The following is a 15,236-nucleotide window of genomic DNA, read 5'->3' on the forward strand; positions in this document are numbered from 1 at the left end:
CCTCTTACCTTTAATATATTGAAAAAAACTCTTCCTATCTTCTTTTATATTACAGTTAGCTTACACTCATATTTCATCTTCTCCCTCCTTTTTGCTTTTTTAGTCGGCCTCTGCTCGCTTTTAAAAGCTTCCCACTAATCCTTGCCACTTTGCATGCTTTTTCTTTTGCTTTTATACTGTCCTTGACTTCCCTCATCAGCCATGGATGTCTCATCCTCCTCTCAGCATGTTTCCTCCTCCTTGGAATGAATTTCTGTTGTGCCTCCCGAATAAACCCCAAAAGCCCCTGCCATTGCTGTTCCACAGTCTTCCCTGCTAGGCTCCCTTTCCAATCAACTCTGGCCAGCTCCTCTCTCATGTCTTTGTAGTTACCTTTATTTAATTGTAATACCGTTACATCTGATTCCAGCTTCTTCCTCTCAAACTGCAGGGTAAATTCTATCATATTGTGGTCACTGCTCCCTAAGGGTTCCTTCACCTTATGTTCCCTAATCAAGTCTGCCTCATTACATATCACCAAATCCAGAATTGCCTGTTCCCCAGTAAGTTCCGTCACAAGCTGCTCCACAAAACTATTTCTTAGACATTCCACAAATTCCTTTTCTTGGGATCCACTACCTACCTGATTTACCCAATTCACCTGCATATTGAAGTCCCCCATGATTATTGTAATATTGCCTTTTCTAGCTCTTGATTTATTTTCTGCCCCACATCCTGACTACTGCTCGGGGGCCTGTATGTACATAACTCCCATCAGGGTCTTTTTACCTTTGCGATACCTCAACTCTACCCACAGAGATTCTATGCCGACTGATCCTATATCACTTCTTGCTATCGATTTAACTTCATTCCTTACTAACAGTGCAACCCCGCCCCCTTTGCCCATCTGCCTGTCCTTCCGATAGGGCACATATCCTTGGATATTTGGATCCCAGCCCTGATCCCCTTGCAGCTACGTCTCTGTGAAGCCCACAACGTCATACCGGCCAATTTCAATGTGCGCAACAAGCTCATTTACCTTGTTCCGCATACTGCGCGCAACGCCCTCAATCCTGCATTGACCACCTCCCTTCTCATACTTGTCACCTTTTTTGTTCTGCCTGAGGATAGATTCCTGCCACCTTCTATACTCTCTGTTCTGTCATGTTGATCAAGACTTTCCGTTTTGGAAACCATGCAGACTATGTGCTTCTATTCTCTCTTGTACGAGATATGCATGCAACAGGTTAAAGGAGGACAAATGGGGGAGGGGGGGGGGGGGGGGGAGAGATGAAACAGAAGAGATGGATACAGAGAAATGTGGGTGACAGTATTAGCAGCTTATAGACAAGGGCCAAAATTCCCCAGTCTCACGCACCCTGCTGCTGCTGCCAGTGAGAACAAGAATTTGGCACTCAGCCAAATCTCTGTTCACAGAGCAGGACTGGATAATTCCAGTCGCGGGTGAGGTCAGAGAATTCTGGCCATTATCTCAAGCTCATAAGGAATATGGGCATAACATATGACTGAGAGATATTGAAAAAGTCACATTAAATAGAGATTGAGTCAGAGAGAAATGAGGGTGAGCAATAGGGGGGGCAAATGTTGTGCAAACAAATCACAAAAGAGTGCTTGGGGCAGAGAGAGAAAAAGTAATCAACAGATTGAAGGAGAAAAAACTGAAGGTCAGACATATGTCAAGGGACCAAAGGAAAAGAGCCAAAGGTCATAACACTGGATTCACCAAGAGAACTCCATGGGATTATACATGTGTGTCTGTGTATAAATCAATATAAATAATGGATACAAATGCATAGATGTGTTTGAGGAGAAGCTAGATAAGTAGATGAGGGAGAAAGGAAGAGAAAGATATGTTAATAGGGTGAAATGAAGTGATATGGAAGGAGGCATATGTGGAGCATAAATACTAGTATGGACTAGTAGGGTTAAATGGCCTGTTTCCGTGCTGTAAATTCTGCTATGATCTTGATTGAGACCAGTGGCTGTGTTTTTTTTTAAAGATCAATCCAAAATCCTATTTACTCACTGGAAGAATGAAGCCACAAGATTCCATGAAACAAAATATATTTTACTGTATGAAAGTCAAACAAAGCAAACAATAAAGATTATCTTGGGTAACCAACTATATTCTAAAACCCAGAATCAACATAAATTAATCCTGAATTAAAAGACAAATTGCAGTTGATTATAAACTAAATTACACATTAACTGACAGATAAATGAAAACTCCCACTTAGCAGGTAGGTCAAACTCAGTTACAAAGTCCTTCAAAACTCTGTCTTTCTTATGAAGAATTTCATAAGGAAGACAGCTCTCTTTTCTGTTCCTTTTAAGATTTCTTTTAGGATTTAGCTTAATTCCCAGCTGACAGCAATGCACAACCACCCCGAATTCCATGGGCACTGTCTTCACCAAAAATAGCACTAACCTATAAAACCTCCTCAACGCTGCTTGTGACACTCTGGATGTTCTAGATCCACCATTATTACAGAAACAGCTGCAGGAACTGTATTGAGATTGCAGAGCCTTTGGCTTTGATCTTTGGGTCCTCGCTGTCCACGGGGATGGTGCCAGAAGACTGGAGAATGGCGAATGTTGTTCCTCTGTTTAAGAAAGGGAATAGAAATGACCCTGGTAATTATAGACCGGTTAGTCTTACTTCGGTGGTTGGTAAATTGATAGAAAAGGTCCTTAGAGATGGGATTTACGACCATTTAGAAAGATGCGGATTAATCCGGGATAGTCAGCATGGATTCGTGAAGGGCAAGTCGTGCCTCACAAATTTGATAGAATTTTTTGAGGAGGTAACTAAGTGTGTTGATGAAGGTAGGGCAGTTGATGTCATATACGTGGATTTTAGTAAGGCGTTTGATAAGGTCCCCCATGGTCGGCTTATGATGAAAGTGAGGAGGTGTGGGATAGAGGGAAAGTTGGCCGATTGGATAGGTAACTGGCTGATCGAAGACAGAGGGTGGTGGTGGATGGAAAATTTTCGGATTGGAGGCAGGTTGCTAGCCGAGTGCCGCAGGGATCAGTGCTTGGTCCTCTGCTCTTTGTGATTTTTATTAATGACTTAGAGGAGGGGGCTGAAGGATGGATCAGTAAATTTGCTGATGACACCAAGATTGGTGGAGTAGTGGATGAGGTGGAGGGCTGTTGTAGGCTGCAAAGAGACATAGATAGGATGCAAAGCTGGGCTGAAAAATGGCAAATGGAGTTTAACCCTGATAAATGTGAGGTGATTCATTTTGGTAGGACTAATTTAAATGTGGATTACAGGGTCAAAGGTAGGGTTCTGAAGACTGTGGAGGAACAGAGAGATCTTGGGGTTCATATCCACAGATCTCTAAAGGTTGCCACTCAAGTGGATAGAGCTGTGAAGAAGGCCTATAGTGTGTTAGCTTTTATTAACAGGGGGTTGGAGTTTAAGAGCCGTGGGGTTATGCTGCAACTGTACAGGACCTTGGTGAGACCATATTTGGAATATTGTGTGCAGTTCTGGTCACCTCACAATAAGAAGGATGTGGAAGCGCTGGAAAGAGTGCAGAGGAGATTTACCAGGATGCTGCCTGGTTTGGAGGGTAGGTCTTATGAGGAAAGGTTGAGGGAGCTAGGGCTGTTCTCTCTGGAGCGGAGGAGGCTGAGGGGAGACTTAATAGAGGTTTATAAAATGATGAAGGGGATAGATAAGAGTGAACGTTCAAAGACTATTTCCTCGGGTGGATGGAGCTATTACAAGGGGGCATAACTATGGGGTTCGTGGTGGGAGATACAGGAAGGATATCAGAGGTAGGTCCTTTACGCAGAGTGTGGTTGGGGTGTGGAATGGACTGCCTGCAGTGATAGTGGAGTCAGACACTTTAGGAACATTTAAGCGGTTATTGGATAGGCACATGGAGCACACCAGGATGATAAGGAGTGGGATAGCTTGATCTTGGTTTCAGATAAAGCTCGGCACAACATCGTGGGCCGAAGGGCCTGTTCTGTGCTGTACTGTTCTATGTTCTATTTGCCTATTCCCAACTTCTGGATCTAGCTCAGTCGTCTTCCCTGCCTGTACTGCACCACTGGGATCTGCTTTCAGATGGCTCTCCATTCTTTTTATATGGTTTGAAGCAGTTTCCTAGAAGCTTTATTTTCTGATCTTAGTCTCAGCCTTAGTTTCCTTACTTTTCTCCATTTCCCTTTCCAACTAGGGTCTGTCTCAATACAAGTTTTGAAATCACAGGTACCTTCACACTTTTATTATAAAAACAAACATGCACACACATACATTAAATACATATGTATTGCAACATGTCTGGATGAGCTTGCTCTCAGTCTATCACAAGCCAAAGTCACCAAGTCCATTGAAGAACTGTCTTGTGGGCAAGTGACCGTGAGCCGATGGCGTTCCACCGGAGGTATTCAAGTACAGAGGAGCTCACATGGTTAGGAAACTCATTAGCCTCTTCTGGTTAATCTGAAACCAGAGCATTGTGTCCAAAGATTGTAAGGATGCTTCCCTAACTCACCTGTTCAAACATAAGGGAAACAAGTCCTTCTGTGACAATCATTGTGGTATTTCACTTCTCCCCACAACAGGAACGATTCTTGCAATGACTATTTTCAACAGGATTATCACTCATCTTACAGACTCTGTGTACCCTCACAGGGTGGCTTTCCTGCTGGATGAGGAATGGTTGACATGAAAGTGTATATATGTTGTGTTTTTTGAGAATGATTTAATGACTGCAGGACCTCTTTCTAATTATGTCATTGGTACCAATGTGGACTATGGCCACAGGCTGTTTACTCATCCCCTCAGGGTGTTCTTCAGCCGTTCTGTGATAACCTTGACCCTAACACCAGCGAGACAATATACCATCCTGGATTCACATCTATGGCCACAGAAACACTTGTATGTTCCCCTATCAAATGTTCTACACTTTTGCTTTTCAACTTCTTTGCATCCCACTGTACAACTGAGTCAGCTGTGGTCCCATGGTCCTGGCTCTAACTAAATTCCCTAGATGAATCATCACTCCCATCAATAGTCAGAACAGAATACTAGTTGGGGATGGAATTCACTCAGGGAATTTCTTCACCATTTGCCTGTATCTTCTTGACTGTCTGGTGGTCATCCATTCCCTCTGTCTTCCCTATTCACTGTGGGGTAACCACATCTTTAACCATGCTATCCACAAGTGACTCAACCTCACAGATGTACTCGAGTGATGTGAGCTGTTGTTCAAGTTCTGAAATCCAGGGCTCAACTGTGGCAGCTAATGACACTTCCTACATATGGTTATCAAGAACACAGGAACCACTCTTGAATTCCCTCATGGAACAGGATGTGTATTCGAGAAGTGTGCCTTCTGTGGCTGTGGAAGTAAATCCAAGATGGTATGTTGCCCCCCCCGCCGGTGCTAGGGTCAAGGTTATCTCTGGACAGCTGCCCCACCATCCCTCTGTCTAAATACTAAAACTTATTTACAAAGACTCATCAGCTATTCACTTCCCTTCTGCTGACCCACTTAGTTCAACCCTGGTTTTTAATTTGTCCCATCCTTAGACTAACACCTGAGCTTTGGAGATAGGGAGACAGGGTACAATACTCAGCGGCCAATCAATCATTGTCTTCAAGTAATATCAGTTTGATTCCTTTTCTCTCACTTGCTTAACCTCAAGCATACCCAGTCCACTACAGCTGTTGTCTTCAATCAGGTCTGCACTCAAGCAGCATGTAAAGACTGAGCACCCAACCTTCCTGCCACTGAAGAATACAGGACACAGGAATGGCAGAGCAGAATCTTTCAGGGTGCCAGTCAGAATTGAGACCCTGAGAACCCAACAGGTGAGCACAGAGCAGACTTATTTGTTTGGGGCACATTGCATGTACTTAAATTATTTTGTTCCTTTATTATAATAGGCGCAGCCTTTCCGGTCTGACAGCATGTCACCTCCTTCAATAGTTTTCTTCTGAGCTGGGCAGCACCTGTACTGATGAAGTGATGCCACCAGCATGCGGCGCACTCGAAGGTCCTGCCGGCGAAAACAGCTAAAAAATTACGGCCGTGGTTTCTGGCTGGTCCTTTCACAAAATGTACTTGTGTATCATGGGGTCTGAGTCAGAAGGTGTCATGTACTGCACTACCATACCACGTCATTTTCCCCAGGTCCTGTTCCAGACCTGGATCAATGTCAATGTGTGGAAGGTGTGACCTAAAGAGGAAATGGTTTTAAACAGACAAATTTAAAATCCCAAACTATTTTCATTAAGTGCACATATACCACTGGAACTTTATTCAGATATAAACAAAACAGACATCATAATGTGAACACTTAACTTATTAACCTGCAACTACTTTTCAAAAATTATATATTTTACAAAGCTACCCAAATGCAGGATCAATAATCTCATAAAATATAGGCTCTTAGCACAAGACTAATCATATTAAATAATAATGAAGACAAATCAAGCTTGAGATGTTAAGTTCAGCCATATATTATTTGACTACTAGTCAAAATCTAAAAGTATTCCAGCCTTTAAGGGACTCAAGGGTATTAAAAAAAAGTTTTATTTCTTTATTTTTACAGGACACTTAAACATATCAAAATATTTATTACAATATCAGGTTACATTCCATAGAAATTCCAACAAATGACATGCCATTATTTTTTAATTTTACCATATAGCTAAAATTAAGTTAAAAAGAAATAGGTTGACAACTCATTTATAATCTTCCAGCTTCTTTCTTGATCTTTTACAATTCAGTGTTAAACAGATACTTTGGATAAGTATAATTAAATGATTCAGCTTTCACAAAGCCTTTTACATGTTTCATATCGAATTTAAAAGGACACCTTTTAACATAAAGTGCAGTTGTTAACATTTAGTTATGCATTGTCAACATACCCGTCATGAAGATCCATGTACAGACTGCGGGATTGTTATGAATGTAATTTGCTTAACAGACTCATACAACGTGTAGTTCATGAGATTTATTTACCCTGTTTTAGCCATTGCTTTTCTTTCCATGTACTAGTTTTCTTAATAAAGTTAAGAAATATCAAGTCTTCAATGTCACAGTGATGATACATGGAAGGTTGAGGCTTTTGGCAAAAGTATCCAGCTCCATAGTGAGTACCCATTTGCTGCAAAAGCAGTTGTTAGTTTTTCTGTTCCCCAGATACAGAACATAAAATGTTAATCTATACTTCAGTGCAATATCAGCACTTTGGTTCAAATATATTTGCAATATAGTGCAAGGGAAACCCTAAAACCACTGTCTACTTTGACACTTTAGTGCAAGTCACATTTTACATTTCCATTGATATAATATGTTAATGCAGCATGGGCTTCACATCTTAGTAAACGTTGAAAGCAAATTTAACCACTTTATTTAGTAAATGGGGACTTCAAATTCTTTGGTTAACAATATATTTTTTTTAAAAAGGCAGAAATTTAAAAAAATGTCCAATGCATTTTACAGCAATGAAGAAAACCTCACACATTTCATCTCTGGATTCAGAGCAGCTCTAATGATAGCACAAATCATGCTTCATTCATGTGCATCATACGATAGTACAAAGGTTCATCCTGAAATGAATATTCATTCGTAATGTGCTGAATGACACCACCTTCCAGCAACCGATCTCCATACTTAACAGCTTCACCTCGGTCATGAGCCAGACCAACTTGAATCAACCAGTCCACTAGATCACAGCCCTGGAAGACATCAGCAAAGGTTTCTGCACCACACCTGTGTCAAAGGAATGATTCATCCACTTGGTCTGTAAGTTTCACATCACTGTTTCACAGGAAAGGAAACACCAAGAACAGTAGAAAGCAGTGGAATGGTAGGAAATTAAGATTAGTTATAAACCAAAAACTGTCTAAAATCAACTATTTACAACCATGTTGAACTAAAACATATTGTAGCGTTACTCAAAGGAAATCCCACTTCCACACACAGGCAGACAGCATCCAGCTCTACCTTACCTCCACCATCATGGCCACAGTTGTCAGAATACTTGCCTGACATCCAGACCTGGATTGGGTTGGGGAGATCAAAGCCATTGTTCTTTAATCCCCGAGCTACCATTTTAGACTGAACCAGACTTTTCAAACCTCAGCTCTATTTGACCCAGAGCTAGACTTCCGACCTCACATCTTTGTCACCAACCTGCCTACTTCCACCATCATAAAATCCAACTGTGCCTGAGTCAACCTGCTGCTGAAACCCTCTTCCATACTTCAGCTATCGTCATCTCAACTAATCCGAAGCTTGGAGGCCATCCCATTATCCACCCTCCATAAATTTAAGCTCATCCAAAATTCTGTTTCCCACATGCTAATTTGCAGTACATATCATTCACACTTTACCAATGCTCTCACTGACCTAAGTTGGCTCCACATTCCCAAATGTTCTGATTTTAAAATTCTCATCCGCATGTTCAAATCCACCCATGGCCTTGACTTCCCCTTTCTCTCTACCCTCCTTCAGCTCATCAATTCTCCATGAACTCTGTACTCCCACAGCTAAGGCCTCTTGTTCATCCCCTCTTTCACTCAATCCACCATTGGCCGCATGACTTCAGTTTTCTAGGTCCAAAGCTAAGCAATTACCTCCTGAAAACACTTCTCCTTCAAAACCCTTCTTAATCTCATTGCCAAGCTTTTGGTCACCTGTCCAATTTTGACTCATTATGCTCCTGTAAAGTGCTTTGAGGCATTTTACTATGTTAATAGCATAATATAAATGCTAGTTGTTATTGATAATGCAGGACTTGTTAGCTAATTATTTGTAGTAGAAAATTGAGAGAACCATCTGGATATCAAGTTTTGGCTCCCAATAACTTCACTGCTGCAATAACTGAGCACAGGCAGATATAGTTTGGATGTGCAGGCTGCTGAAAACTCCTAAAATCACTAAGCAATTTAGTGTTCCAAAAGAAATTGCTTAGGCAACAAGCTAACGCTAGTGTGATGAAGCAGAGGTTTCTCACATAGTACAGAAAATTGCAGGGCTAATAATGATGTACAAATGACGAGGGCGGCACGATGGCAGAGTGGTTAGCACTGCTGCCTCAGTTCCAGGGACCTGGGTTCAATTCCTGGCTTGGGTCACTGTCTGTGTGGAGTTTACACTTCTCCGTGTGTCCTGCGTATGCTCCGGTTTCCTCCAAAACTCAAGATGTGCAGGTTATGTTCATTGGCCATGGTAAATTGCCCATTAGTACCAGGGGGATTAGCAGGATAAATGCATGGGGTTATGGGGATAGGGCCTGGGTGGGATTGTGGTCAGTGCAGACTCGATGGGCCGAATGACCTCCTTATGCACTGATGCTTATGATTCTAAAAGAGAGAGCAAAAAAAACCTGAAAATGGCAATTGGGGATTGCAGTATTACTGGAATAATAGTCTAGGTTTGCTATAAAAATAATGGTGAATCTTAACATTCCAAAAGGGGTAAATATAAAAAAATATAAAACCGTCAAGCCAGACCCACAACCTACCTCCTCCTATCCACTTTTGGATTTAACAGATATGAGGTAAGGTTGGGCAGCTAATCTGCTCTCAGGAGTCGAATTAGCTATGCAAGAGTGTAAATTAGGCTGGTAGCCTCCAAAATAACCTGTTTTGCTGGTTCAACAGTGCCTGGCTGGGTTTATCAGACCTCAGAAAATCTGACAGATTAAGGGAGGCAGAGCAGCTTCAGGGAGAAGGAAATATCTTTACAGCACCACTTGTGGGCCAGAAGAAGCAGAAATGCTTCCCCTGTTATGCAAGATCTCTCCTCCCACCTCCCTACATACAAAGACCCCTGCTGTTGGGAGATTGGATCTACCTACTACTGGAGCCTTCCTTGTAGTCCTTCACACCTGTCTGGAAGCCAAGCCTGTCAATCAGGCTCACTTCCGGGTGAGGAATCTGTCAAGGAGACAATATGCATTTGGTGGAATTAAAAACCAATATGCGAGATGACGCAAACTTGTGTGCTGCTCACCTGAAACTCCAGCATTATGTACACCCTGTCTTCAGATTCCCTGTCCCCACCCCTGTTAAATATCCAGGTCATAGACACCATCTCTATGACAAAGTTATGACAGAAGAATGACCTGAATTTCATGTTCTATTTTGGGAGTGCACAAGAAAAGCATATTTAGAAAAAAAAAAATTTTATTTTCAAAGAGTAAAGTTCATCTCAGCATTTCCGACTAGAAGGAACCTCCAATCTGCACACCATACATTTTGTGTGAGGCACTGCAATGTGTCAAATGATTTTAGCAAAACTGAAGTGCTATTCTGTTGAGACTACTGAAACCTAACCAAACATACTTATCACTATACAAAAAAGATAAATTAGCTGAGATTTTTAACACTTATTAACTCATGTCCTTTTGTGATAAATTTGGCTTAGAACACAATTTTGTATCTGAATTCTGCTTCAAACGTGCAACTTTCTACGTAAGCACTGTGCAGTGCAAATCATTCATCCAGGTTGCAAATCAAAATCATTCATCCACACAGCATACCATTCTGAAGCTGAATCAATGTCTACATTAAAAACATCTATGGAAAGAAAAATGTTTTAATAAACACAAGAAGTGTGTTTTTGTTGAGATCACATACTTTGAAAAGTGCAACATGTACAAATTGGGCAGGATTTTACGGCCTTGGTCGTCCCGAAACCGTAAAATCCCACCCAAGGTCAACGGACCACTCTGATTCCCGTGGTGGGTGGGACGCTAAAATTCTGGCCATTGTATACATTGCTCAAAACGTTCCCCAAATTTAAGCATTATATCCTAATTAATTAAAACTATTGCTTTCAATACAATGTATATTTCAAAATTTCCAGTACAAAAAATATCTTTTTGCTCGCTCTTTAATTTGCTGTGCAAAATGCAATATAATGAGCAAACTTTTACAGCAAAAAAAAATTGCAGTTAATTTGAATCATGCCAATGGCCTTTAATAAGTGGTGGAGTATTAGTAAATCTGAGGAAATAATTGGAGTATCTTCCAGATTGAAACAAAACGATTAGAATTTAAGCAAATTAAGAAAATGCAATTCATTGCCAAAACCAAGGATTGGTCAGAACAATCCCATGAGTCATGCTAATAGAAGCTCATACCTCCTCTCTTTGACAATGTCTCTGGCACACTGATCCTTATGATATTGAGAAAACTGTTGGCCAGTCATCCTTATATCCTCAGTTAATGTATTGTCAGTCTGTACTCCTAGATTTCTTCCATGCCATAGGAATTCCAGCCTATCAAGTTAATCAGAATGCTCAATTAATGACATGCCAAAAAATGGTTCGATCAAGCAGACGCAGCATGGATTCATGAAGGGAAAGTCATGTTTGACGAATTTACTGGAGTTTTATGAAGATGTAACGAGTGCAGTTGACAGAGGGGAACCGGTGGCTGTGGTGTTTTTAGATTTCCAGAAGGTGTTCGATAAGGTGCCTCACAAAAGGTTGCTGCAGAAGATTAAGGTACACGGAGTTGGGGGTAAAGTGTTAGCGTGGATTGAGGATTGGCTATCTAACAGGAAGCAGAGAGTTGGAATAAATGGGTGCTTTTCTGGTTGGGAGTTGGTGACTAGTGGCGTGCCGCAGGGATCAGTGCTGGGGCCTCAACTGTTTACCATATACATAGATGATCTGGAGGAGGGGACCGAGTGTAGGGTAACAAAATTTGCGGATGACACAAAGATGAGTGGGAAAGTGAATTGCGTGGAGGATGCGGAAAGTCTGCAGAGAGATTTGGATAGGCTAAGTGAGTGGGCGAGGATCCGGCAGATGGAGTATAACGTTGACAAGTGTGAGGTTATCCACTTTGGAAGGAATAATAGTAAAATGAACTATTATTTAAATGGTGAAAAATTACAACATGCTACTGTGCAGAGGGACTTGGGGGTCCTTGTGCATGAATCGCAAAAACTCAGTTTGCAGGTGATCAAGAAGGCAAATGGAATGTTGGCCTTCATCGCGAAGGGGATGGAGTATAAAAGCAGGGAGGTCTTGCTGCAATTGTACAAGGTACTGGTGAGGCCGCAACTAGAGTAGTGTGTGCAATTTTGGTCCCCTTATTTGCGAAAGGATATATTGGCCTTGGAGGGAGTACAGAGAAGGTTCACCAGGTTGATACCGGAGATGGCTTATGAGGAGAGATTGAGTAGATTGGGCCTGTACTCATTGGAGTTTAGAAGGCTGAGGGGAGATCTTATAGAGACATATAAGATAATGAAGGGGCTAGACAGGGTAGAGGCAGAGAGATTCTTTCCACTTAGAAAGGAAACAAGAACTAGAGGACACAGCCTCAAAATAAGGGGGAGTCAGTTTAGAACAGAGTTGAGGAGGAACTTCTTCTCTCAGAGGGTAGTGAATCTCTGGAATTCTCTGCCCATTGAAGCAGTGGAGGCTACCTCGTTAAATATGTTTAAGTCACAGGTGGATAGATTTCTGATCAATAAGGGAATTAAGGGTTATGGGGAGCGGGCGGGTAAGTGAAACTAAACCACTATCAGATCAGCCATGATCTTATTGAATGGTGGGGCAGGCTCGAGGGGCTAGATGGCCTACTCCTGCTCCTATTTCTTATGTTCCTATGTTCTTAATAGTCCTAAAATTGCATGAAAACAGCTCTCTGACAGCACAGGAGAAGAAAGAATTAGCTTCATAATGAGGTAGCAGGGACATGAACTCACATCCACTTTCTCCGCATCAGCAAAGTTACACAACACTGTTCTATGCCAATCCAACTTATGCAACCTTTATACTTTATAATATTTTACCCTGGTATGCACATCCTATCAATGTTTTCCATTATAAATTATGTCTGTATTTGTAATAGAAACTGTTTCCATAAACTTGTCACGCTGTGATCACACCCTCTCCCAGTGAAAGCACTGCTGTGTTATCACAGACAGGTGACTATAATTACACATGACAAGTTACTAAGGGAATTCCCATTTTAAATATAGACATATAAATAGATATAGCTAGTTAGGTAGATAGTCTGAACACTTATGGCAGCTGCAGGACTTTAAAACTTTTCGTTATGTGGCATTTCTCTGGAATCACAACATATCTTTTATATTTTCCCCCTTTGACATCTTTCACTGTTACCACTGGTCAACCAGGTTGCCAGATCTTCATCAAAAATGATAGGAGAGAATACACCTCTGCACATTCTCCCCGTGTCAGCATGGGTTTCCTCCACAGTCCAAAGATGTTCAGGTTAGATGGATTGGACATGCCAAATTGTCCCTTAGTTTCCCACAATGTGCAGGTTGGATGGATTAGCAGGGTAAATGTGTGGGGTTACAGGCATAGGGTGGGATGTTGGGCCCTGGGTAAGATACTATGTCAGAATCGGTGCAGACTCGATGAGCCAAATGGCCTCCTTCTGCACTGTGGGGACTCCATGTGCTTCTATTCTAATACACTGTGAACATCATGACTGCAGCTCACTACATTACATGATTAGAAAATGCCAAAACTCCTCTGCAGCACAAGGCTATCTGAAGTTTGCCATCAGGAACACAGCGAAGACTGGCAGTGCTTGGGTAACTATGATAAGGAGGTTGCAGTGATGATCAGTCCTGAAATTTCCAATCAAAATCCTTAGCTTGCTGACCTAATATAAACTGCGAGAGCTGCTGTATTGCCACTTATTTAAGAGATAGAAAAGGTGCTATTTCGTTGTATGAGATAAAATTACTTACCTCTTTTTACACGGAAGAATGATTAAATGTTTATCAAGTCCAAATATGCCAAAAGAAATAAAACCCTGAAGGGAAACAGAAATGTAGATTAATTATTTCCCATGATACTTAAATTGATATTAACCACTAAATAGAATAGTATCACACAAAGCTAGAATATCGGAAACACAAACCTGGCCAAAATTAAAGATTATACAGAAGAATTGCAGCTCAACGTAAAGGCGACCTGGCTCATGATTAAACAGCCACCACAAACAACTGGAAACATTCTGAAAAATGATAAAAAAATGAAGAGAGATAAATCAAAAAAGCTATTTATGCAATCAATGCAAGTGCAAGCCCAGTGAAATGACTAACATAAAACAGATAATATTCTGGACAAACATTTCCCACGGTACCGTTTAGGTCAACTAAAATGGCAACTGCCATTGTTCAACTGTGACAGCAGCAGCACAGGGAGAAAAACATAGCCAGGCTTTCCATTCCTGATTATTCACTCGCCTCCCCAGCAGTCTGCTGAAATTCACTGTCAAGGCTCACACGAATTATAGCCTCTTCGGCAACACTACTGCAGAATGAGCAGTGGCCGTTACCAACTAAAAATATTGTCTTCAGGTAAACAGGGGAGGGAAAATGAGGGAGATAAAAGGTAAATACTATGGGGGGGAAAATAAAATATAATTTGTGTTATTTGATTAAAGTGACCATTATAAGGAATAAATTCATGAAAAAAAAATCAGACTTACAGCAAACAAGCCTATAATGAGAAGCAAGCACAGTAGCACGTGCCTGGCCAGCTGTGGATCTGTATTCTGTAATTGCTGTTCTTCTTGGATCAACATGCAGTTTTCAGCTTTGCACAAGGCCGTACATTGTTCTGCTGTAAAATGTATCAAAGGGGGTAACATATTGCAGCTACTGGAACTACCGTTTTATTGTTCTGAGTTTTGTTAACTGCAGGAAAGAAAACTTAACAATACCAGACTCTCAGCAAATAATGATACTCATCTAAAAGCTATTATTGCTTTAGCATCTGATTGAGAAACCCAATCATTTAACTCAAGAATTAAGAGCACAAGCAGAAATACAAGTTGTACCACGAGGAATGCAGCCTCTTTAAACTTTAAACATTTATAGCCAAATTACTAACTCCTTGTTAAATATCATACCAGAATAATTGACTAGGTAAGGTTTTCTAGATTAGTATACATAAAGGCTGTGCAGTGTGTGTCATAATTTTGTTTTGCTTTTAGCCATCAAAACATTTGTTATTAAAACTTATCACTTCATTAGCCAATTAATATTGGTTTAATAAACCTACCATTCAATAATGCCTCATTTATACTTCTGTCATTATTCCGAACTTGCTGGCTGCTACAACATAATTCACCTTGATTTTCCATTTGACATGCACAGATTTCTGTCAGTAAAGTAGAAATATCTTAAACATGAGCATTCATACTTAACAATGCCAATAAAAAAAAAATTATATATGGTTTATATATACTAATT

At 41.0% G+C, this 15,236-nt stretch overlaps 1 protein-coding gene across 7 annotated transcripts in view; it reads right to left on the bottom strand.

Annotated features, from left to right (window-relative positions):
- Nucleotides 1–6,544: 6,544 nt before the first annotated feature.
- The window catches only part of LOC144503689 (lysosomal cholesterol signaling protein-like), a 65,488-nt gene continuing 56,796 nt past the window's right edge, over nucleotides 6,545–15,236 (bottom strand). Inside the window, exons 11-16 of one of the 7 annotated variants that reach the window (XM_078228422.1) lie at nucleotides 15,046–15,144; nucleotides 14,471–14,604; nucleotides 13,898–13,993; nucleotides 13,725–13,789; nucleotides 11,125–11,262; nucleotides 6,545–7,711 (exon numbers count right to left, since the gene is read on the bottom strand). In XM_078228422.1, coding sequence (XP_078084548.1) covers nucleotides 7,699–7,711; nucleotides 11,125–11,262; nucleotides 13,725–13,789; nucleotides 13,898–13,993; nucleotides 14,471–14,604; nucleotides 15,046–15,144 — 545 coding nt within the window. In that variant the 3' untranslated portion in view covers nucleotides 6,545–7,698. Of the gene's footprint in view, nucleotides 7,794–10,519; nucleotides 10,559–11,124; nucleotides 11,263–13,724; nucleotides 13,790–13,897; nucleotides 13,994–14,470; nucleotides 14,605–15,045; nucleotides 15,145–15,236 lie in introns of those variants that run through there. The other 6 variants (XM_078228419.1, XM_078228421.1, XM_078228423.1 and 3 more) reach the window with 6 other exon arrangements.

This window comes from Mustelus asterias, chromosome 14 (assembly GCF_964213995.1).
Source record: "Mustelus asterias chromosome 14, sMusAst1.hap1.1, whole genome shotgun sequence".
NCBI classification, from domain to species: domain Eukaryota; kingdom Metazoa; phylum Chordata; class Chondrichthyes; order Carcharhiniformes; family Triakidae; genus Mustelus; species Mustelus asterias.